Source organism: Pelodiscus sinensis, chromosome 1, assembly GCF_049634645.1.
Source record: "Pelodiscus sinensis isolate JC-2024 chromosome 1, ASM4963464v1, whole genome shotgun sequence".
Lineage (NCBI taxonomy): Eukaryota > Metazoa > Chordata > Testudines > Trionychidae > Pelodiscus > Pelodiscus sinensis.
Genome location: NC_134711.1, coordinates 48,774,825 through 48,799,905, shown reverse-complemented (window position 1 = coordinate 48,799,905; position 25,081 = coordinate 48,774,825). Strand labels below are relative to the sequence as shown.

General features: G+C 41.3%; 1 protein-coding gene across 3 annotated transcripts in view; it reads right to left on the bottom strand.

The window, feature by feature from the left end:
- Positions 1-12,150: 12,150 nt before the first annotated feature.
- The window catches only part of TMEM168 (transmembrane protein 168), a 34,361-nt gene continuing 21,430 nt past the window's right edge, over positions 12,151-25,081 (bottom strand). For all 3 annotated transcript variants that reach the window (XM_006122519.4, XM_075929602.1, XM_006122520.4), the window contains 2 exons: positions 24,669-24,943; positions 12,151-16,976 (listed from right to left, as the gene is read on the bottom strand). In XM_006122519.4, coding sequence (XP_006122581.1) covers positions 16,429-16,976; positions 24,669-24,943 — 823 coding nt within the window. In that variant the 3' untranslated portion in view covers positions 12,151-16,428. The remainder of the gene's footprint in view (positions 16,977-24,668; positions 24,944-25,081) is intronic.

Sequence of the window (25,081 nt, the reverse complement as noted above, 5' to 3'; positions counted from 1 at the left end):
GGGAACCCTGGGTCCTAGGCTTTCTGTTACTGAGTCACTTGAATGTCAGTTTTTTCATCTTTCAAACAGTGATAATAAAACTATGAGGAAAGGTAGCTTTCTGGGCCCCTTCCCAGGTATGCAGCTTGCTTGGGAGATAGAAAAGGGAGAATGGCTGTGGGAAAGCAGGGGACCAAAACAGGCCAAGGTGTTGCTTATGGTAACCTGGTTCTGATTTCCAGTACTGTAGTAGCTACTGAGTTAAATCCCAGTTTGCCATGCACCCATTTTGTTTCTGCTGCATCATTTCCTAGGTTTACATTGCCTACCTCACGAAGATGTTTTGAAGATTACTTTAGTTTGCAAAATATGCCAAGCATGCAATACGCGCTGTAACTGCTTAGAAGTGCCCATTCAAGTCTTAGGCTGTGTCCAGACTCAGGGGTATTTTCGGGAAAAGTAGCCTTTTCCCGAAAAAACTTCCCCTGCGTCCAGACTCAAGCCGCGTTCTTTCGAAATTAATTCGAAAGAACGCGGCTTTTCTTTTGATGGCGGTAAACCTCAATTTACGAGGAAGAACGCCTTCTTTCGAAAGTTCCTCTTTCGAAAGAAGGCGTTCTTCAATGTAAATAGGGCTTCTTCGAAAGAGAGCATCCAGACTCACTGGATGCTTTCTTTCGAAAAAGCAAGCCGCTTTTTTGAAATTTCTCCATGCAGTCTAGACGCTCTCTTTCGAAAGAGGCTTGCAGTCTAGACATAGCCTTAGTTTACAATACTGTGGCAAAGCTCTGGCTGTGCACTGAGGGTCCTGCATTTCCTGGCACTTAGTGTTTGCCTCAGAGGCTCACCGTGACCCTCCACACAGCCGTTGGCCCTTTACAAGAGGCAAAGGTCACAGTCTACTGAGACATCCTCATCATAAGCCAGTGTGGGGTGAAATTCCTTCATCATCATGCCTCTCCCTCCCCCCTGGAGCAGATTCTGTAGTGGTGTGGGCAGAATCCAGGCCCACCAATTACTCCTAGTTCCAGCCCTGGGATCCTAAGGCAGTGGCAAATGCAGCATTTCCTCCACTCTCAGTCTTTCAGCCTTTCCCTGAGCCACCTCCCCAAAATGATCCTTCCCAGTATCTTTCCCCTAATACCTGAGGATACGTCTACACTTGCTCCCTATCTCGAGATAGGGATGCAAATGTAGTGTACTGAAATTGCTAATGAAGTGCAGGATTTAAATATCCCGCACTTAATTAGCATAATCGTTTCTGGGTGCCATTTTGAAATTGCATTATTGCGAAATAAAATGCCCCATGTAGCAGCGTTATTTCGAGAGAAAACTTGGTGGATCCTCCGGCATTTGCCCAGCACAGGGCTCTTCGTTCTACGTACTTCAGGAGGTGAAGGACACTTTGCCACCCACTGCTTGGGTATACCTAAACAGGGTCCTGCGAGAGGGTGCACCCTGCCCATCCCTCACCCCTGGCTCTCCTGATCTCTCTATTGGCCCCCAGAACCATGTACCTTCCCGACTACTTCCCCGTTGTCACCCAAGCCAGCTGCACGCGTTGCAGCTGGTCCCCTTCCGAACTGCGCCAAAGAGTCACTTTTACATGCTCGTGCTTCACACGCTGCATTTCCCCACCCTCATGTCCCGCCCAGACACCAAGGGGCGGGACCTCCTAACCACCAATAGAGGGTGGAGAGTCCTGGTGGGCTAGCCTTTATTCGACCTTGGTTCCACAGCCCACCGGGGACATCAGCTGGAGTCTCCTGCATGGTGCTGTGAGCATGCGCGTGTACTTGGCGCAGTTCACCCCCATTCCCGACACTTGCCCCTTCTGTGGTGTGAGGGAGACCCTGACGCATGTCTGCCTTGACTACACCAGTCTACAGCCCCTCTTTCAGCTCCTCCAGAACCTCTTGTTGAGGTTCTGGCTGTACTTCTCCCCTCACCTGTTAATTTACGCACATCCCATCCATGGCCCCACAAAGTCATGAGAGCTCCTGGTCAACCTCCTGGCTATGGCCAAACAGGTAATTTATAAAAGCAGGGAGCAGAGGTTGGCCAAGGGAGGGGCCTGTGACTGGGGCCTATTTCCGTTCCTGTATTTGCTCACATATCTGGGCAGAGTTCCACTGGGCGGCATCTGCCGGCTCTCTTGAGACCTTTGAGGAGCAGTGGGCGCTGTCCAGGGTTCTCTGCTCGGTATTCCCATCCGGTTCCCTTGTTTTAGCCATTTGACCCTCACACCCATCCCTGTTCTCTTTAATTGTCCCAAGTAATTAGTTGGTTTTTCTGGACTTTGTGGACCCTCCCCTTAGGCTGGGGGAAGGTCCTTTAGATATGTGGGTCTGAAACCCACCCACCTCTCAGACACCAAATAGGACCAGGCTACTGTAGCCAGCTGCACAGGGACTGTCACAATAGCTAACTTCCTTCAGCACAGCGGTAATTTGGCTATGACAATCCTGTGTTAAACGCTTGCCTGTGTGTTGATTTTATTTCTCAAAATCACTTTCTATACCATGCTGTTGTGACATGTAGTTTGTGCCAGGCAGGATGGTAAGTGTTGTCTAACTACCATATATACTTGTTCATAAGCTGACTTTTTTTGGAAAAATATCCAAAATACTGTGAAGAGCTGAGTGGGGGTCGGCTTATGAACAGGTTCTTCAAGCAACATGGGCTAAGGATGCACGAAGCGCCTTACCTCACATTGGCTGTGAACAGAACTTACTGCATTTCATCCTATTTACCTCACCCATTTCTCTATTTTGTCCTGATCATTTTGAATTATAGCCCTGTCCTCCAAAGTACTTGCAACCTCTTCCAGCTTGGTATCATCTGCAACTTTATAAGCGTACTCTCTATGCCATCATCTAAATCGTTGACGATATTGAACATAACCAGCCCCAAAGTTGTAAGAGTTGAAATCATGTGGTTGAGTATGAACTTCTCTAAATGTTTAATGATGCACAAGGCTTATTTGTCACAATACACTCTCCACACATTGTGAAATAAATGCTCAGCCAGTAGTATATTTGGTGATATAAACCACCCAGTCTAGGTTTGGCTTGTTTCCTATAGTGAATGGCACACTCTTGAAAAGAGAGGTATTGACAGCCCTGGGGACAGAATCCTGAATTTAGCCACAGAACATTAATATAGTGTTAAGCTTACTCAGATGGTCCCCAGATTGGGCCTTCACACAGACTTGAAGGGGCAACATCTAGGCATGCACAAGAGGCTCCATGTCTCTTTTAGTCTGCGGCCTCTGACAACCTAGTCCTCAAGAAGGCCAGCTATGCTTAGTTTGATGGAAATGGATAAGATGTACATAGAAGTTCTGAAAAATGAGGCCTCATATGGCTACCTGTAGCCAGGAAACTCTGGCTCTGCAATTGAACTATTGCTAGAAAAGCCATATGTCTTTCTTTCATGCAAAGAAAGACACTGCCTTTTAATGGCACGGATTAGCTTAGCCAATGAGATGAAAGGTTGGATAACTGCAAGTCATGCTCTATACTAGAAGTTAAAGGGATAGGAATTAATTTAGATTGTTGTTCTTGACCTCCATTAGCAAACTACTCCTCACTTAGAGGTGATACAAATAGATAAGTAATGGCACATTGTGTAAAGACCAAACAGGGAGCCAGGAATTGCTGAGCTCTAACTGTGCCTCAAACTCTCTTTGGGCAAGTCACTTAAACTACCTGGGCCAAACTGGATTAAGCAGGTTTAAACTTAAACTAAAAGGCATTGCATCCACTTACACCAGGCCTGCGTTTGCTTCTCTGTGTCCTATTTTCTTTTCATATGTTGGGCATCAGACTTCACAAGAGGATTATGACTTGAACCGTCTCTCAAGCATTTCAGTGCTGCACCATACAGTAAGTGCTAAGCACTATTTGGGCACATCTACACAGCAGGGCTAAAGCCAAAATAAGCTACACAACTTGAGCTACATCTATTGCATAGCTTGTCAAAATAGCATCTTTTAGCGCTGTCTACACAGCAGAAAGTCTGAGAAAGGGCACTCTTCCTTTGACTTCACTTACTCCTCGTAAAATGAGAGTTACAGGAGTTGGAGTAAGAAGTCCTCCAGCTTGACATTATTTTAACATCACGTTGAAATAACTGGTTGTAGTGTAGTCATGGACTATGTTATTTCAGAATAACATCAGTTTCTCCAAAATAACCCCATGCTGCTGTGTAGACGTAGCCTTATAGCTCCAAGTAGCCAGTTATAACACTGCATAGATTTGAGAAATAAAATGGTAAATGTGTCCATAACATTCCATAACTTGTGGGGGTAGGCCAAATTCTGACGGGTGGCTGTCACATGCAGTTCAAGCTGCTGGAAGTGCAGGGAAGGAAACCAACTGGCATTGCTATGATAGTGTGTGTGGGAGGCCAGGTGGATGGAGTTAGGTTACAGCTTTAATCATGTGTAATACAAATATTCACGTCATTTCTAAAATGGGCCAACATCCTCTTTGGTGTAACATCAGTGATGTGAACAGAGTAGTTACAGATTGGGCCAAGTGCTTTTTTTACACTGGTTACTTTGATGTTGTTTGCACAGATCAGCATACTATTTATCAGTTCCCAAAGCAACACCAGCTGGCAGCTGCTAGGAGCACACATGCTGTGTCACACTAGAGAGGACGATGAGTGTCAGTTGTGTAGTATCATTAATCATCAGATGAAATGGATTTGATTAATTAAAATGCTAATTCAAGCTAAAATGATAGGGTTTTCATAGCAGGTAATTGTAAAAAGCCAGTGGAGAGGCAGGCATTAGTATTTTGGTGCTTGACTTGAAGTGTGTGGCTCAGAAAAGAGAGAAGAAATATCAGCAGTAATGTATTTATTATCTTCTGAAATTAGATTATTCTTGATGCTGGGGGCACTCTCTGGGCTTGAGAATCTTGTCAACAGCAGCCCGTTAAAGCTAATTGTGGCATTTAACCCCCCTCCCTCTTGCTGCCCTGGCATATGTGCATGTGTTCCTGAATGGAAAGGAAGGTAAGTAAACTTTCACATACTCCTGCCTACAACCAGAGAAGACATACATGAGGGAATTGACTAACCAGAGAATCTGTTTTTAGCACCATTCCCTGTTCTGAAATCTGGCGTTTAGGGCTGCCCTTGTCTGAACGGGAAAGACATGCTGTGAAAAAGGGAAAGAGGACCTAGGTCTCAGCTACCATGGGAGAAGTGCCATGGAAATGCCTAGGTAAGTGGATGGTGCAAGGCTGAGTCAACTCACTGGACCTTCATCCAGACCAAAGGGGATGCTAGTAAACTGGAATCTCTGGCCAGGTTATTAACCGTTTCTTTGCAGTGTTTGCTTGTCAGCTGTCACCCCGGTGCCTATCCTGGGGACACTGGTGAGTCCTCATTTGCTATTGGTTAGTCACATAGCAGCAGTATCCAGGAAGGCTTTTCCCTCCTTAGCCTCACCAGAAGATTGTGATGATTTCTGAAGGGCAGGATTTAGGACTGAGCCTCACAGGTATTTAAGCACCCAACTTCTATTATTTCAGTTTTAGGTGCCTGACTGGCAGGTCAGAGGGAGGCACCTATCTCCACTTAAGAGTCACACCCCTGCACCCATACCTGGAGTTTGGCACTTAGGCTAGGTCAGCCCTTTCTTGTGAGTGAGAGCGCTTCACATGTAGCGTGGGATACTGCGATCTGTCTTTCTAAGTCAAGACTGGGGTCAGACAGGGATGCGTCATGTCTGCACTACTCTTCAACATGGTGATCAACTGGGTGATGTGGAGAACAGCAACAGATGCGTCAAGGAGTATCAGAATGACACCTTTTTCCACATTGGAAGACTTTGACTTTGCGGACGACCTTGCATTGCTTTTCCATACCCATCAACACATGCAGGAAAAGACACAACACCTATGCACCTTTGGACGCCAGGTTGGACTAAGAGTTATCTAGAAGAAAACAGAGATTATGATTCTCAATATAGATTCACCAGCATCAATCAAGATAAAGGATGCAGACTTACCCAGCACAGACAGCTTTATGTACTTAGGCAGCATCATCCGCCATGATGGAGGCATCAAGAATGACATCCAGAGCAGACTAAGTAAGGCCAGAAATGTCCTCAGGAGTATGAACAATGTATGGAGATCTACACAGTACAGTACATCAAGCTTAAGCTGTACCAGAGCTGTGTCATATCAACACTACTATATGGCTCAGAGTACTGGCGTATGACAGAGTGTGATCGTGCCAAGCTCTCATTCTTTCACACCACCAGCCTTTGTAAGATACTTTGCATCTTTTGGCCGAAAACAATCTCCAATCACGACCTGCTCCTGCGATGCCACCAGGAAAACATGACCACTATCATTATGAGAAGACGCTGGAGATGGATAGGGCACGGGATGAGAAGGGAGGCAGACGCCATTGTAAAGATAGCACTTCACTGGACACCTGCAGGATGACAGAAACATGGGAGGCCCAAGACAACATGGTGGCGTACTGTTGAGACACATGTGAAGAGAATGAATTACAACTGGGACACACTGGAGAAAATGGCCAAAGACAAACAAAAATGAAGAACCTTGTTGCTGCCCTGTACACCAGCAGGTGTAATAGGCATTATCTAATCTGCATCTTCTAAGGGAATTCAGCCTCCCAACTAGCTGAATGTGACAAGGATCATGGAATGAGTGTGCTGCAGCCTGTTTACTTGTTACATAAGAATGGCCATACTGGGTCAGACCAAAGGTCCATCTAGCCCAGTGGCCTGTCTGCCGACATTGGCCAGCACCAGGTGCCCCAGAGAGGGTGGACCGAAGACAATGATCAAACGATTTGTCTCCTGCCATCCTTCTCCAGCCTGTGACAAACAGAGGCCAGGGACACCAATTCTATCCCCTGGCTAATAGCCTTTTATGGATCTAACCTCCATGAAATTATCTAGCTTCTCTTTAAACTCTGTTATAGTCCTAGCCTTCACAGCTTCCTCTGGCAAGGAGTTCCACAGATTGACTACATGCTGTGTGAAGAAGAACTTTCTTTTATTAGTTTTAAACCTGCTACCCATTAATTTCATTTGGTGTCCTCTAGTTCTTCTATTATGGGAACTAATAAATAACTTTTCTTTATCCGCCCTCTCCACACCACTCATGATTTTATAGACCTCTATCATATCCCCCCTCAGTGTTAAGCACTCAAGTAACTTTTCCTTGTCTCTGCAATTGTTCACTACTTTTGCTTGACTTATTAACATTTTAAAATGTTTTGAGTCTCGTATACTAGCAGATTTTCTTGCCATAGGTACATTAAGAAGATAACCAATGTTATCAGCCAGAGGGCTGAATGAAGATTACTAGCCCCACAGTTTCTTCTCGCATGCAAACATTGAGAGAGACCTTAGGCAAGTCTCTTAAGGCCTTGTCTACACTAAAGAGTTTTGTTGATAAAACAGTGAAGGAATACACACACGTGACTGTTGATGGAAAAAACACCCTTCTTTTGGTGACAAAATAAAGCCATCCAGATGAGACACAAGACTTTTTGTGTAAAATTGTGTCAACTAATTGCTAGTGTAGACATAACACTGGATTCTATGCTTAGTGGCTTCTGGGAGGTGTCACACAATGCCCATCCTGAGCACTCTGGGCAGCAGTTTGAACTCCACTATTCTGCAGGCAGGTAAACAACCATCCACTTCTCCCTCTTAGAAGTGCTGGGAATTTTTGAAAGTCACGGAGGAGCAAATGCAGTTGCTGAACTCTTTAATAATGCTGCAGATGGAGCAGATGCAGGCCCACCCTCCCCTACAGGACATTCATAACTCTTTTATGTGCCTCTAAACTCTGCCTACACAGTGCTTTCCATTACACAAGACATCCTAGTTTCCACTTCACTCTACCCCCTAAGATAATTAGCAAAGTGACAGATGGACCAACACACAGCTCTAAAAGTCTGTGCCTTCCTAGTACCTCCTTTCCCATCAAGCATCAGTTTCTTGTGCAATAAAAGCAAAGTTTTTGAACAGTAATTGATCTTTGTTTCCTAGAAATTGAGGTAGCAGGCATTACAAAATACAAGTATTGGGAACAACAAGGAGTCCCGTGGCACCTTATAGACTAACAGATGTACCGGAGCATAAGCTTTCGTGGGCAAAGACCCACTTCGTCAGATGCATGCATCTATAAGGTGCCACGGAACTCCTTGTTGCTTTTGCAGATCCAGACTAACATGGCTACCCCTCTGATATGCAGGAAGTTTAATCATTTGCTTACTGGAATGTACAGCCCCGATTTTCCCCATTGTTTTCTAGGAAAATTACATGTAATGTAACATTGCAGCATCAATCACAGAGATATGCCTTACTGGTTCTCATTTTCAAAGTGCTGCCTCAAAGCTTCCCTGATTTGACTTGCCCCACTGTGAGCCCTTTTGATAGACCTGGCAACTCACTGCTCAAAATCAGCAGCCAAGAGTTATTCCTCAACACTCCACCCTGGAGCAAACCTTTTGCCCTGAACATCTCAAAGATTAACAATGTACCATATGTAGCTATGACCATGGGAATATTAACCTCACTGACGTCTAACCTGCATAAAGACATCACCAGCGTGCCTTTAATCTGCAAAGACAAATTCCACTGTCATATGGCATCTTCTCAGCCTGTTGTTGAACTACTCCTGACAGCTGCCCAAATTCTCCAGTTAAGGTTTCATGAGCTATGGCTATAAGGAGTATACTGGATCTCCCATGACCGCAATTGGCATTTCAACCTCCCCCACTTCACTCTTCTGGTCTGAAAAGAAGGTCCCAGCTTGTAGATTTCTATACAGGCCATGTTCCTGAAGATGTGTGTGTCATGCAACTTCCTAGACCAGCCTGTGTCAATGTCAATGAAACATCCACAGTGTTCTAGAAGCACCTGCAATATCATGGAGAAGTACCTCTTTCTATTGATAATACTCCATTGTAAGGTACTCTGGTGCCAAAATTGGAATATATGTGAGCTATCATCACTCCATGGTTAGGGAAACCCATTTTTGCAAAGCCATCCTCTATTTCACACATTTCCCAGAGTCATGGCCCTTTGTGGCAGGATGTGATTATGTACATTTGCATTAATGCAACCCCTGCAGTTGATTTCTCAACGCCAAAATGATTTGCAACTAACCAGTAGAAGTCTGGAATTTAGGGATGTTAGCTATCGGGTAACTGAATAGTCAAGTAACCACATGAAATCTCAGTGGTTACTAGATTATTGTATAGTCTCTGGGGATGAGGCCGGCAGCCAGTGCAATCCAGCCCCACTCCCCAGGAGTCCCCCGTCACCCCACGCTGCCTTTGTATAAGAGGCAACAGCGCGGGGTGCCAGGCAGAGACTGGTCTGCGAGCGGAGGCGGTTTTTAAAGGACAGCAGCCCATCTGGAGGGGGTCCGAGCTTCCCATGGACAGAGGCTGGTCTGGGGGGGGGAGGGGGAGAGAGCTGTACACAGTGACCCAGGCTGGTTGTGGACAGAGGCAGTAAAGGGGTGGGGGGGGGGGGGGGAGAATGCATGTAGTCAAGAAGATTAACCAATAAGCCTAGTAAGCCTAGGCTTATTGGTTAATCGTATACTAAACTAATCATTTATATCCCTATTGGAAATGATTGTCACGTGTTTCTCTACCAACAGGGCAGTTTTTATTCTGGTTTCCTTGTGCCAGAGTGCTGGGGTAAGCTTTGTACACTGTTCCAGGACAGTGGTTTTCTGCATTCAAAAGTTCTGTAGCCACTGCTCATCATCCTAGATCTACATGACAATACAATCCCACCATTCAGGGCTTGTTTCTTAAGCCCAAAAGTAATGATCCACTGTATGAAGATGTTCTCTGAATTCCAAAAGCAATCTAAAAGATGATCCATATCCATATCGCACACCATGTCAGGCAACTGGGAGTTTTCTTCAGTTAGGAACTTTTTAATTAACTTAACTGTCATTAAGACATTGACGATGGTAATAATCAGAACATAGGAAAGCAGTGTGTGATCCATTTATTTTCACAAAGATGCCGGGGTGCACAGCACACAAGGACTTGAGAAGCAAAAGCCAGAAGTCCATGGAATGCTTCAACAGCAAATTAATGCATTAGTCCATGGAATGCTGGGATATTGACCTTGGTCCTAAGATGTACCACTATCTGCTCCAGCTTTCCACAAGGCCTAATTGCAGAAGGTTTTGAGCTGGACGGTGGGATAAGTACCCACAGCACACTACCATTGACATTGTTAGCAATGCTCCAACTGTGGATGTGTTCTGCCAACGGAGGGAGCAAACATGAGCATGCAGTACCGATTTCTACTACAGCACTTTTGTGTATCAACATGACTTATCAACAAAACTCTGTAGTGTAGACAAGGGCTTAGTCTCTATCTGCAGCTCAGGAACAATACTACTTCCCTGTCTCTCAGGGGTGTTGTAAGCATGAATAACTGAAGACCATAAGATGCTCAGATACGATGGTGATAGGGTCAAGCAAAGCATTAAACATTGCCAAAGACTTGCTTGTGTCCAAATAGTATTTATCATCCCTATTCTATGACACTTAAAGTTCCAGCACATTCTCTTCTCTCTTCCCCATAAACCTCAGTGTGCTCATTAAAAAAATACAGATCTCTTCGTTACCCTTCTATTATCCTGAATATAAATGTTGAGTTATTTTATGCCTCTTACATTTTATCTATGGGCCAATATGGCTATATCTAAAAACTTATGTTTGTTAGTTTTGCATGCAGCTTCTATACTTTTTCAGTGTTTTAACTTCCTAATCAACAGCTGGATTATATAAGGGCAGAATTATTCTAATGAGCTGCTCAAACTGAACACTCTCCCTGAAAGTAATTTCTGTTTACATTAGTGTTCTATTCATGTTACTATATTACTAGCTAGGTATGCTTTTATGTGAAGGATACATTTGCTTTCCAACTGCATAATACAATTTACCTGCACCTAAAGAACAGACAATTGTAAAGTTCAAACAGGAGTTAGAGGGCTAAGTATGTACCATTTTCTACAGGAATCATGCTCATAAGAATTGAGTTAGATTATACTATTTTCTTTTTCTTATATTCCTGTAGGATCTCTCATTCCAAAGTTCTTTAACAAATGTAAAGGCCAAATGTACAAACTGTAGCGATGTCACCATTGAAATGCAGTAATCAGCAATATTATACAGAAATTTAATATGGGAAGTGAAGGATAATTAACTGAAATTACAAAAGCAATGTAAGGATAATAGAATGTGATTACCTGAGTTGGAATTTAGTCATGAAACCTTTATTTTTTGCAAGTACCGCTATTATTGGCTCTTTAATAACACAAAGTAGTCAGGGCCTTAGTTCTAGGTCTCTTTGAAGGATGGTACCTCCAGCAGCACAGCACCTTTATCCGTCATACTAGGGTCCACTTTAGTACTGGTTCACCAGGAAGACTGCTGTGCAATCTGCCAAGTCACCAACAATCCTGCAGCACTTACACGTTCAATAGAGGTCTCCCATCCAAGCAGTGCGGGGCTTCACCCTCCACCCCCCCCCCTTTTTTTTTAGTCAAAGAGCAATGTGGTCTTATCTGTGTTACAAAAACATACTGACAGTATGTTATCCATAGATATTGAGTGAGTAGTACGTACACCGTTTTGACTTTTTCAGGATTCTGTAGTGCCCTTGTCTGTTGATTTCCACTCAGTCTTATTAGGCTTGATCCAGTTCAAATAGAAGCCTCTCCATCAACTTTAATGACAGTTGGAGTAGGCTGTTAGTGCAAAAGAGGTGGAATGATCTATCAGGCTAAATAAAAATGCTCAAGCACATGTAGCCTGTGAGCATTCATATTAGGCTGTATGCTAAAAGATAAGGAGGAAAAAAATTGCCCAAGGTAAACAGAATCTTGTGCAAATTATTTAATCTAGTAATATTACTTTTAATTTTGCTGAAAGTATCAAACTTCAGACCACACTTGGGTGATGTATTTCATTCAGTTCTGCTGTGATTTTTATCTACAATATACTGAAACAAGCCGTGTTTAAAAAATCATGTAAATCAAGAGACTATAGTAAATGGAAGATTAAGGCATGACAACAAAACAGTGTCAAACCACACACAGACACACACACAGACACACACACACACACAAATTGAGATGAGCACCCAAAATAGCAAAATATATTTGAGTAATACTATTACAACACAAATATTCATTTACAGAATCTAAACCATATAATTAAAAAAAATCTCCATAAACAAACATTCTAACATTATTTATAAACAAGGAATTTCACCCAATTATGCTATCCACTGCAGGCAACAAACAGAAAATGCCTTCCAAGCACTCAGGTTTAACACACTGTTATATTATCACCTTGCAAACTGAAGGAAAGCGAAATAATAATAATAAAAATCCTAGGACATATTTTAACTGAAGACAAGACAAAACCAAAACCAAAACCAAAACCACCAAAGCACAAAGAAGTGGGAGTAAATAAGTGATAGTGCAAAAATTAAAAAAAAGGAAATGGATTCATCCTGCATTTAGTCAGAGAAAAGCATCACTGAATATTGGCAACACTTATTCCATTTCAAGACATTGTCATCAGGAGTCAGTGCATCTGTATGTTTTAGCAAGTCATGTCCTATAAAGGTGGTAACAAATGTAAACCAAGCCAATATAAAGTGAGTCCACAGCTGTGATAAAAATACACGCTTATTGAATGAGTTGCTAAAGATAAAGTGAGAAGTACCTGTGAATCTTGAGTCACCTTCTGGCTCCATATTGCTCCTTCCTAAGCATTTGCTCATGTGATACTCTTTAATATCAGATTTAAACAGCATCTGATGGCATCAAGATTCAAATACAGCCCCAACCATGCACCAGGATTACTTTGGGCAGAGTTTCATTTATGACTCTCAAAGAGGTCTGGTTCCATGCATCCTATAGCAGGTCTAAGACTTACAATTGCAGATGTTCCTAAAATTACTTCTGCTTAACAGTAAGCAGGTCACAGTTCCACAGGAGTGTCCCACATAGTCTATGCTCCACTATCTGTCAATAAAACAATAACTTGAGGTACCATTTTTGCCTGTCTATTCCTGACCAATCTTAGGGGTAAGTCATTGCCTCATGCAATTTCTGATGTATTATCTGCTCCAGACGGGTTTGCAGCCACATGTAAGTTAGGGCATGGCCCTATAATTGAGCGGATGCCACAACACCTCTAGAGAATTCCAGCTGCACCTGCCAATTGTGGCACCTGTACAGAGAGCCAGCCACAGATGTATGGTTCACTAAGGAGTTCTTCAGTCATTGGTGCTGCTAGGCAATGGGACTTGGAAGTTAGTGCCACTCAGAATTAATGTGTTTGAGTTCTGAAAGCTCCCTACCCCTATGGATATTGTTTAATTATAAACAAACAGTCAACATGTTCTTTTGGACAATAAGAAATGAAGATTCCAGACAAAAAGCCTAGTTAATATGGCTATAAACAAATCTTTACATTTAAAACTGCATTATTAGAATACTATTGTCATTTTTAAAAGACTGAAAGTGAGGGACTTTTGAGTTCAAATTAAAACATGGGTAACTGAAACTGAGGAAATTAGAATATTGTAGTTAAAACACATGGGAAAAATCTAGAGACACTCAGTTAAGTTTCCAAACACCAACTTTACCTTTGCCTTCTTGATCAATTGCATCCATCCTGTATCTATTTTTCAGCTACAAGCTGAAGACCATCCCCACTATCCTAGTGATAACCCAACAGGTAACTGTAAACCCACCCACTAAGAGGCAGAAGGCTCAGCCCTTCCTTTGCCTTCCGGTACATGCCCCAGCAGACATTATTTGGCATATTACCCTCTGTCCCTTCCCATCATTGTACTATACACTGGCTTTCCCACATTAGGCCATTCATGCTTCCAGCATAGATCAGAGAGCTCACATTTTCATAGGCAGACAAAATATCAACATATGGCCACAGACTTCCAGTACATTCTCCAATGATGGGCTCCAATTCTGGTTACAAGGATGAAAGCCAGTTCATTGTAGAACAGAAGAATATACTGATAATGATATATAATGATATAGTTCATATAAACACATTTTTTCCAATTGCAACTAGAGATTAAAGGATCTCTCATCAGTCCATAATGGATAAGAGTCAAGGCTGGTGATGAAATCAACAATATTTCCAGATTTATGTTTATGTTTTGTTAAACTGCAATGTTCTAATTTCTTGACTTGGAAATGTTTGTGTTGTAATTGCCATGTCTTAATAATGGGAATTTAAAGATACATAATTAATACGTTTAAATCTGCCATTACATAGTCTTTTGTCTGGGTACCACGAGCCATCTAGATGGAGCAGTTCATTATTGCAACCAAAGCGATTGTTACCAAAACTGCAGCCAAAATAATCATCATTTTACCAAGGCTAATAATTACATGTTTGAAGATCTCGTCCTGAGGTTTGCCACTTAGAAATAGCTGAAAAATACGTGTGTAAACTAGACCTGTAAGGTCAAGACAGTGCTTCCTGTTTTTTTGGAACTCAGTTGTCTGCTGTTGTATTGTTTACTCTTTGGAATTTCTTAGTTCTCATTATCTCAGGAATTCATTTCAGGCAGCTGAATGGAATGAATTTGATAGTTTATATGATTTGATTTATCCCTCACCCACATTAAATTACCCCACCTTTTTGTAACAAGGAGGAAATGGTGATTTTTCTTGCTAAACTAATTTGCACAACAAAGGATGATAAAGGAAATTTAGGGAAGGAGCCCCAACTTGCCAGTGAATTTAACAAACTGGGCTTTACAGTTTGAAGGAACAATGAGTTACTGTGATTGCTGGTGTGTCCAGTAATTATTACTAGAATATTTCCTCTCTTATAGGGTTTACAAATGAATATGCAACAAACTGGCAGATTATTTAAATGAGTTGACCATTAAGTTAGAAAACCCAGCAGGCTACGAGCCCTCAGAAGTCAAAGAGCTACAGAGCTCATAATGCTGTTTTCAGATGTTTAAATCAATATTACATTTCAGGCAACTTCTTTGCCTAATGTCTTATTTATAAAGTAGCTTGGATTTTGACAAAAATGCTGGGGAATGAATGATTAAGCGGATCCACCCAGCAGCCTACAACTCTTGATTTCCTGCACTTCAGGTAAAGAGGGGCTAAGAATACTGTGGTGGCAGAGAGTTCTGCCCTTTCACGGAATCTCACCTCATGTTAACCGACAAACATCTCAGACAGAAGAAGCAGTACTGACAGGTAGGTCCTCTGAAAAGAGGGATACTCGGGGCTCAGATGTTTCACTCACCAACAACAGGGAAGTAATCTCTCTGCCAAACTCCTTGGTTTCAGGTTAAGAAACAGACAATCCCTCGGTCCAAACCTACACTCAACACTACACAGGACTAGGGTCCTAAACAAAGCCAAGATTTTCCGGTAAGAAACCTTGGGGCAAGGTTACTTCCATACTTCCCATTTTGTTATTCATACATCATTTCTATATGTAAAACTCTGAATAATTTCTAAGTAGCTTCCTTTATTTTGAGTTCTTATGCAGAGGGAATAATTCGAAAGTCAAATTGATGGAAGACCACTAGATCTGATGGGACAGAACCATCCCCACAAAGCTTTTGGCACATTTATTATGCTTTATACATATTACCTCCTTTTAAAAAAATATCCCTGAAAGAGACCAAATTTATTTTGAAAAAATATTGAACATTTTAAAAACCACATTTGAAAACCTCTCTTTCTTGGCTGTCAACAACATAGTTAGTGCCACAAAATGTTCTAAAAGTTCCTTTTAATGCCCTAGGTCCACAAGGGCAACCCGTATTGTGATCAACTGAAGCTTCAGGCAGGGATTGGGAATGTTAATGTAAACAAATCTAAATATTTTTGCAACTACTTGCCTAAAGTGTTTCTTGAGTTTTTAAATGTTTGAATCTGTTCTATAATACCCTGAAAACTATCATAGAAATGTGATGGCATAATTTTAAGAGATTTGAACATTGGCTTGTTTCTCTTCCTATATTTGAAGTCTGAGAGGGATGTAACTGCTAAGTATCATTATATACGCCAAAGCTTATCAAAACCTGTTATTAGTTAGTTCTGAACACAGGCAGCTTTCTGCTTAACACATATGAACATGCAAACTATCTCCAAAGTGCATGGCCATATTTAATAAATTATATATAATTTGGTAACAAAATTCAAACATTACAATCCTATCCTAGTTTAGCATGAAACTTCCAACCCTTTGCATATACTGTAATTACTCAAAGAGATGAAGTAGTAAGGCTTCCTCCACAAACTGTTACATATAAAAAAAGCCGTAAGACAATCGAATTTTAGAGTGAGAAATTTCCCAGACATCTCATTTCTATTTATCTTTGGTTCTTAATTACGATTTGACAAGTTTGAAGCCTTGTCCTGTGTCCAGCACTGTGGGAAGAAACCAACTCATTTTTAATCTTTTCAAACATCTAAAACAAGCTTTACACAACCAGAACAGATTGAGACCACAAAACCAGTTTGCCAGATGCACCAATGGATAGGTAATACGAGGGAAGTACATCATCCAGTGTTTGGCAACGTCACTTCCTGTTGGCAAATGCAGAGTATAGTCACTCCAGCGTTTTGACACACCATACAGTGCTTTCACTGCACGGCCCTTTTCAGACCAGCTGATGTTACTGTCAGGATTACAATTGTATTCGACCCATTCTCTGGTAAAGTCACCAAGTCGTGGTGGGTCTGATTCCTCAATATCTAGCACCTTGGCAAATTCCGCTCCTTGTACTGCAATATAAAGATCATTTACTTTTCTTACTTCTTTAACCCAAGGCTGGGAGTTCTCACAGTCCAACACAATTATAAGTCGTGAACAAAAGGAACCATTCTTCTCTCTCCACCATTCCAAAAGAGTATCAAGCCGTAATGCATCGCCACCTGCAGGAAAGACGACAAATATATACATTAATACAGCTTGAACCTATGTAGTCTGGCACTCTATGGTACAGCAACATCCATGGTCTGGCATGATTTTAGTTAGCCAGATGGCCACCTGTCATGGGTGTGGCCAAGTTTTCTGTGGTCCCATAAAGTTTGTTTACAGCCACCAGTCCTGGCTTTCAGTGTTCTGTGCTGTTATTTAGCTCTAATTTACACCTGTCGTCTAAGAGCTCAGTAAGCAGAGAAAGTTTTAGTAATGCTGTTAGACAATATTGACTTCCCGTGGTCTGGCAAATTCTCTTGTTCGGCACCAGTCAGACCCTAAGGGTGCCAAAGTACAGAGATTCAACCTGTATAGTGCAATTTTCAGTTTTCAATAGTAAGCTTGTTTTAGCACTTTGTATAAAAAATTGCAGGGTTTTTCCACTACAGGAAGATGCTAACTAATCCAGCCAACTCACTGCAGCAGGTGCAATCGTGAACTCATCCTTGTTATAAGGGAGTGAGGAGCAAAATCCTTCCTATTGTGAAATAAATTAAGCAGGGCTCAGAGGCAGGTTTTAAGACTGCCTCCACGAGCATGACTTTCAGTTCTGCAGCTCAGTCCTTCTGGGGGGAGGGGAATCAAAATCCCTGCTGACAGTGGTCTTTCCAATGAATGTCTCCAGACACTTGAAACAGGATGCGTAGGGCTTGAAACCCTACAACCAAGGTATGCCCTAGTACCAGGAAAGCAGATACATCTGCACTTGGGTTATCAGGGTTATCTAAAACACTTATGTCCTAAAACTAACAACTAATCTCTAACTAATAAACTACAGCTATTTACACTAACAACTGAAGAAAACCACTAAGAGATGAAGTACTTGAGCAATGAGGGTTTCCAGCAACCATCATCAGTAAGAAGGAAGTGAAGGGAAGTGGGGTAGGCAGGGCTCTTTATGAACACATGGCAACAGAGAAAGCTGGAGTCAACTCAATGGATAATGCTGGGGGAAAAGATCTGGCAACTGTGCTAAGGAATAGACATGTGCAAGCACTTGAAGAGCCACCATTAAGCAGGGGCAGTAAGCATGCACTCAAGTTTACATTATTTTATTTGTGTTAATAAGTTCAAACTTCAGAATGGGGTATGTTTTAAATTTACACGTGTCCCATTTTAGAGCAGAATTAGTAAGCCACCTGGTCATATCCTACAACCTCAGTCCAAATGACTTTTCCAATGCAGAACATTGATATATTTACTCTAAAAGCACAACAGAATGTTTCAGTGATGTTTACACAAATTTAAATTGATTTTAAGTTACAGGTCATCAAAAGGTACTCGGATATGAAACTTTGATTTGTATGTAATGTTTGTCTGCCTCTAACTCAAAAACTACTTCTGAGTAGTGCTTCAAAACTTTCAGTATAGTTTCATCTCCTTGAAAGCTCAAACTATATGTGAAGAAAACAGTCTAATTAGAAAAAGTTATTAACAATTTGAATTGCTTTTAACCCATTAAATTTAATGGGTACTGTTAATACTCAGTATCTAAGAAAATCAGGCTAATTATTGAGAAGCATAAGGAAAGAATCCTGATAATATTTGCATATGTGAGTAAAACTCCAATGACATCAACTGGAATGCATACACATGCTTGCAGATTGGAGCTATAATATAGATTTAGATATACAATATTACAGACACAGACTGAAAATTTGTCCTAGTTTTTAACAAGATTTTTAATAATCTAAGGCACCATTAGTAGAAATAGGTAAGTAAATTAGAGTTTTAAAGAAGATATTATTTTAACCTAGTAATGCCCCTCCTTTAGAAACAATTATCACTAGGGAATCTGCATACACTTAAGTCATGTTTAAATTCTTTGAATTTATATACAAAATATATATCTCAATTGGAAGAAAAGATAAAGCGTTCAGTACACCAGACAGGAGGCAACAAGTTCATGTATTAAACGTTCAAGGCTGAAATATGAAGATCTTATTTTGGAAGTAGTTCTGCCCTGGCAGTGTAGTTTTGACTTTTGAAATATGCATATTTGTTGTATGAGAATTTACACAAATTTAAACCAGACTAACTAGAATCAATGTAATGCTCTGCTAGATATGATCAAAGCCATCAAAGTAATTTTATCTGTACTCTGTTAAACATATGTCAGCCAGGAAAAGTAGCATCCACCTTTATATTATGAAGAAAGCCAGTTCATTTATAATCTTTCCTCTAAAGGAATTCTGCGCACACAATACTTTAATGTTATGCACAATTTTGCATATTTTGTCAAAATAAAAGAATTAGACAATTTTTAATAATTTGCTGCTAAGTATGTTGAAATATTCAGTCGCCAAAATAATTGAAAATGGTGTAATTATATTGTTGTGTCTCTGGGTTATAAATAAAATATGTAGAACTTTGCAGAAATGTTTCAAATTTTTTGGCACATTATTTCTTCAATAGTACCAAAGTCCTGTGTGGTGGTGTTCGGATGAAAGCTGCTCAGCGGGAGTCTGTGTGTATGTGTGTGTTTGGAGGGTGGGATCTGGATGCACAGGGGCTCACTGTGGGGTTCTGGATATACAGGGAATGGGATTCTACAGGGGATTCTAAGTAAAAGTGGTTAGGGCTCAGTGGGGCTTGGTGGGCAGTCAGGACAGCTAACTGGGTCTCAGTGGAGTAGGGATCTGGATATGGTAGGCTCCTGATACAGGGTGGTGGGCTTGGTATTTGTTTCCCTCCATGTGCAGAATACATGTTGTTATATGCACCAATACATGTGTGTATGTGCACCACCAGGAGAAACACATGCTGCTGGCTGAGAGTGCTCTGCTAATCAGCTGGACGGCATCTGAATTCAGGGTGTGAATGCTTAACTGGTTAATCAGGAAGCATCTGTCTGACTGGGCGATGGTTACCAGTTATATGTAACCAATGGGGGAGCTGCTCCAGCCCAGTCTGGTTACAGTGGCCCTCCTGTCCACCCCCCATTTATGTGGTTAACCTGTTAAACCCAAATTTAACTGGATAACTGATTAAACAGAATTTTACATCACGAACTTGAATCTCTCTTTGGTGGCTGCCCAAGAGCTCAGCTTTACAGGAACACTGGCTCTGGTTAGGTCGGCTCCTTGAGGGCAGCGTTTCGGGTGCATAGACGAAGGCTGGGTCACTGTTACCCTTGTCTGCCTAACCCCATGCATCTGGACTATACCACTCACTCAGATCCCTCAGTATGCTCTCCTCACCCTACACTACGGAGCTTCTTGGAGCCTGGAGAAGTTTTTTGGGGTTGATCTGACCCACCCCTGGCTGCTCTGTGCAGTGAAGGAGAGGGAAAGAGGGAATTCCATCTCCATCCCCAATTGTCTAGCTGTGACTAATCTTCGTGGATGGCCAGGGGATCTTCAGACTTCCTCTCACCCCAGGGATTGACCTTTCTCCTGGCTGCCCAAAGCAACATGCCTTAGCTGTCAAGGAGGGGTGAGTGAGCACTTGTGCAGCATGTCTTGGTTTCTGTGGCAAAGCAATTTTCTTCAGGGAAATAGAGAGCATCAATGGGAGTGGGGGAGGAGGCGGGGAGAGCATTTCTCTGCTGCACTGTAGTGACACAGAATTTCCTCAGGAGTAAACTAGCAGTGGATACAGAAAGGATACATTATTTTTCTTGGTTTGATGAAGAAACTTTATGGTAAATTCTAAATACATGTTTACAGACTGACACAAACCAGACATTCAAAAGTGTTTGATTTGTGGCAACGAATTGTGCCTTTTTTTTAAAACTTCCACATGACTCTCATCAATCAAGGCAGTTATCTGAGTGGCATTTCCTTTTAATGCTTTAATAATTACTATCAACATGTAAACTCACCATAACCTAACTTTGAGAAGGTTTGCATTTGAAATCATGAATTTCTAGTGACAATCTACTACGTATTTGAGAGAGTTTGTGTTTCTGCCCACCTGTGAGTGTGTGTTCAAGAACTTCTCCTAAAAAGTGCTAAGAACAGCACATTTGGTGTGCCATTTTCTCTTATCCTAACTTACAACAAAACTCTTACCTTGCTTTATTAGGACAATGGGATGAGCCTGGAGTGCAATTGTTTCTCATAAAATGGAAGGGGAGGGAGGGGGTCTGTTAGTACAGTTATACTGTATAAGGACCATAAAGAAGACAAGCAAGAGACCAGAGATGGCAACCAGGACAACTATAACCCCATTGGGACAGCAGGGGGCAGTGGTGGAGAAAAGGACTGAGTGTGAGAGTTTGTCTATGTGTCCGTCTGTCCCTCATCAATGGGACATGCGCCACTCCCTCAGCTGTGCCTACTGCAGAAGCCACAGACAGGCACTTCTCACCTGTCCCCAAAATGCTGCAATGACAGAAGGCTGGGGCTGTCCTCTCTCCTTTGGGCAACCTGCATAGTGAATCCCTCATTCCCAGCCCCACCCCCAGGGCAATGATTTAAAGAAAACAAAAATTATTTTAGCTAAGGACCTGAGCAATGCAGGGTAAATCCTTTAGTATAAATCATAAGTGTGAAATGCAAATGGATGTAAATATGACTTACTATAGCTTCAAATCTGAGCAGATTTTACTTTATAACATTTGCTTGATTCTATTAATATTTTAATTATTTTGTCTTCATACAGCTTGATCAATTTCCACCAAAAAATTCTGCTCAGATGCTTTAGAATATTTTAAGACATTTTGCTGCAAACAGTAATTTCTTCTTGAACCCATGTACTTATTTCACCCATTTGTAAGATGCCTGATACAGAGTCCAAAGAACAAAAAGAGTCTATTCAATAAAAATAAACAAATCAAATAACCACCAGCAGCTAGAATATGTTGCAATGAGAGCAGTTTCTACATCTCCCATTTCTTTGGTCAACTGAACTCCAAGTAGTCTTGTCAGTGGCAGTTTATTATTAGCCACAGAATTGTGTAGTCAGAAGAAGTGTTCTCCTAAAATAGTGACTATCAAGCGATATCCCAAGAGTATGTGATATCACAGAATCATAGAATATTAGGACTGGAAGGGACCTCGAGGGGTCATTGAGTCCAGTTCCCTGCCCCCATGGAAGGATGTGATATGATATTGCTGTTTGCAAATCTCTAGCTTTGATGGGGAAAATGCATTTATAGTTTGTAATCTTATTTCCAGAGAAAAACTACATTAATGATGGAGTTACAGTACATATTTTAAAGTTCAAATCAACAGGGACGGAATCATCTGGAGAACAAAAATAAATGCTGAAAATTCAGGTTAATCTTACACACTGGTTTGATGCAAAGTGGTGTGCTTTATTCAGTAAATTATAATTCTTCTAGTCTCACTTTGCTCCAGTGCAATGTATCGGATTTTGAGATTTCAGTGGTAAATTTTCCCCTAATTTAGACAAGTCCTAAATGTAAATTAGGAAAAAGTATTTCATTGCTATTTTACATTTTCAAAGCCTATGGATGAGTTTCTTGTATTTCAGCATGAGGCAGTACTGTGGACCTAACTAAAAGAAGGTCACTTAGGACTTTCTGATACATAAAAGTGCTAACCCCACTGACCTCAAACAATGTCAAGGTTAGCCAACACCAGAGGTAGACACCAAGCTGTGGAAGAGAACTATAGATATGTAGCAGCATCTCACCATTTGGCAAGTTTCACAGGCAGTTAAACTGACAGCTCCAGTAACACAGAAAGTTTTATAGCCTGATTCTTGCCTTTTGAATTCAATCAGTGAACATGACCTCCCAGGCTGTTTTATTGCTCATACTTTATGCATGAACAATTAACAGTTTCTTTTATTCACTACTGTGCTACTTGAAGTTTCCAACAATGAAGAAAAATCATTAGTGAGCTTATAAATACAGTAAGCCTCCTTTAAAGATATCATTATAACACAAAGACTGAAGTGCTACTGCTGTGCTACATCATTGGCTAAGCCCCCAGAAGTTACTATCTTCTCTACTGTTAACATTCAGATACATTTCATTGTCATCATTTCTATGAATCCGATTCAGAGGTCAGAGGATGGTACAGATTAGAAGAGCTGTCTGTTCCATCTGTCACAAAACATCACTTTCAGATAAACTATGCGCAATTATATTATCAAATACCCTCCAGTTTATACAGCTGGCTGCATTTAGAAGAAGTTCTATCAGGCAGGAAATTCAGCTGCACACCATGGTTTACCTAGATCCCGCAATGGGAAACTGAACATGAAAGTGATTCGTGACAAACACTAATTGTCTGCTCTTTTTCTTTGTGTGGCTTTATATGATGCCTGAGTGTAAAAACTGGAGCTGTGCCAACAGGATAATCATTCATGGGTAACCTAGAAGAAACCCAGACCCACTGCAAGAAGGTTGGGGGAGGGCAGACAAGAGCTGGCTTTTAAGCTGGCTCCCCACCAACATCAGCTCCTGCCTGTCCCTCCCCCTGCCTCCGCAAGAGGGTCTACGGAGAGGGTCTACGGAGAGGGCACGCGCGGCCGACTCCCCACGCATAGCAGTTCCCACCTACCTCCCTCACTGCTGCTGCCTCTCTTTATGACGCAGCACCGCAAGGAGGAGGAGAGGAGTGGCTCATGCCCCCCCCCTTGCTGTCTGATAAGCCAGGGCATATCAGTTTATCATATAGTCATCTACAAGTTGACATCCCTGTTGTTGTAATGTTGTATGTTACAACAATAGAAGGGTTTTTTTCTGTCACTGTAGGAAATCCATTCCCTCGCGAGATGTTAGAAGATAGGTTGATGGAAGAATTCTTCTAACATCTCTATACTGGATGTAAGGCAGTTTAACAACATTTCTCAGTGGTGTGGATTTTTCTCATACCTGAGTGATGCAGCTAGGTTGACCTAAATTTTAGGTGCAAACCAGAACTCAATGTTAACAGGGATCTATATTCTGCACCTTAATTTGAGTCTCCAATTCAACAGAGCAATTTCAACAGCCAATGGCTTCCATCGAACAGTTCTTTGAACTATGAGTAGAGAGGTGCTGGAAGTTGTCTCTCCACTAAATCAGGTAACAGAGATATCACATGTTCTCATTTCCCTGCCTCCAGTCCTGCAATTTCCCCCATAATCAACAGATATCCTAACACTGATGCCTAAAATATTTCCTGAAATTTTGGAATTGAAGGGATGTGGCATTCAAAAAATATTCACACAAATGCCACCAATTTGAATGTATGTAGAGCCTTGCAAGCTTGGCCAATAAAACTTGTATTAAATAGTTCATAAATAATGTAGAACAAAATCTACAATCCCAGGGCATTACTAAATTGATTTAGATAAGATTACTATTTTATTTTAAGACTTCTAAATTAATTAAGTTTCATATAGCTTCTTAATGAACTCAACATTCCATTTTAATACATATATTTCACTTTGTTATTGCTATCATAAGCATTTTATTTTTCATTTTTACTGTGGTTCTTAAAACCGTAAATGTATAAGTACACTCAAGTCTTATTCATTTATCTGAAAGCTTCACATGGTTATCTTTAGCCATTTACACCTCCTGTTTTTAGAGCTATATTGTTCACATGCACATGTGTAGCTGTCATATATGAAACTTTTTGAGTTTTAATAGCAGTATGATATGATTCACTAAGAATAAAGCAGTAATCTATTTGTAGGTTCTATCAATGGAAAAAATATTATCAAAAGCACCAAACACTGGTTACCTGCTAGTGCCCATTCACCAGTGCCGTGGGAATGACCACTGTAATACAAAACGTAAGTATCATGTCTGGGTCCATCTGCAGTCCGAAGTTCAAGAAAAGATTTCAGCTTAGAATGAAGTGTATCAAAAGAAAGTCCACTTGTAGAATAATCACAGCCATATGTTTCAATCATGTGATAGGCAAAAAACGTCTGGATGGTATTGAGCATGCCTGTAGACCTCAAATTTAACTCTTGCACATGCTCAGGTGGAAGAAGTGTTGGTTGGCCATCAGGACTAAAAAGAAAAAATATTTAGTTATATTTTATTACTGTATTCATTACATACTTGTAACAACTGGTGAAATCAGTTCTCTCTACATGTGGAATATTTTGTTCACTATTGACATTTAAGTGTTTAAGTACTTCGTTGAAA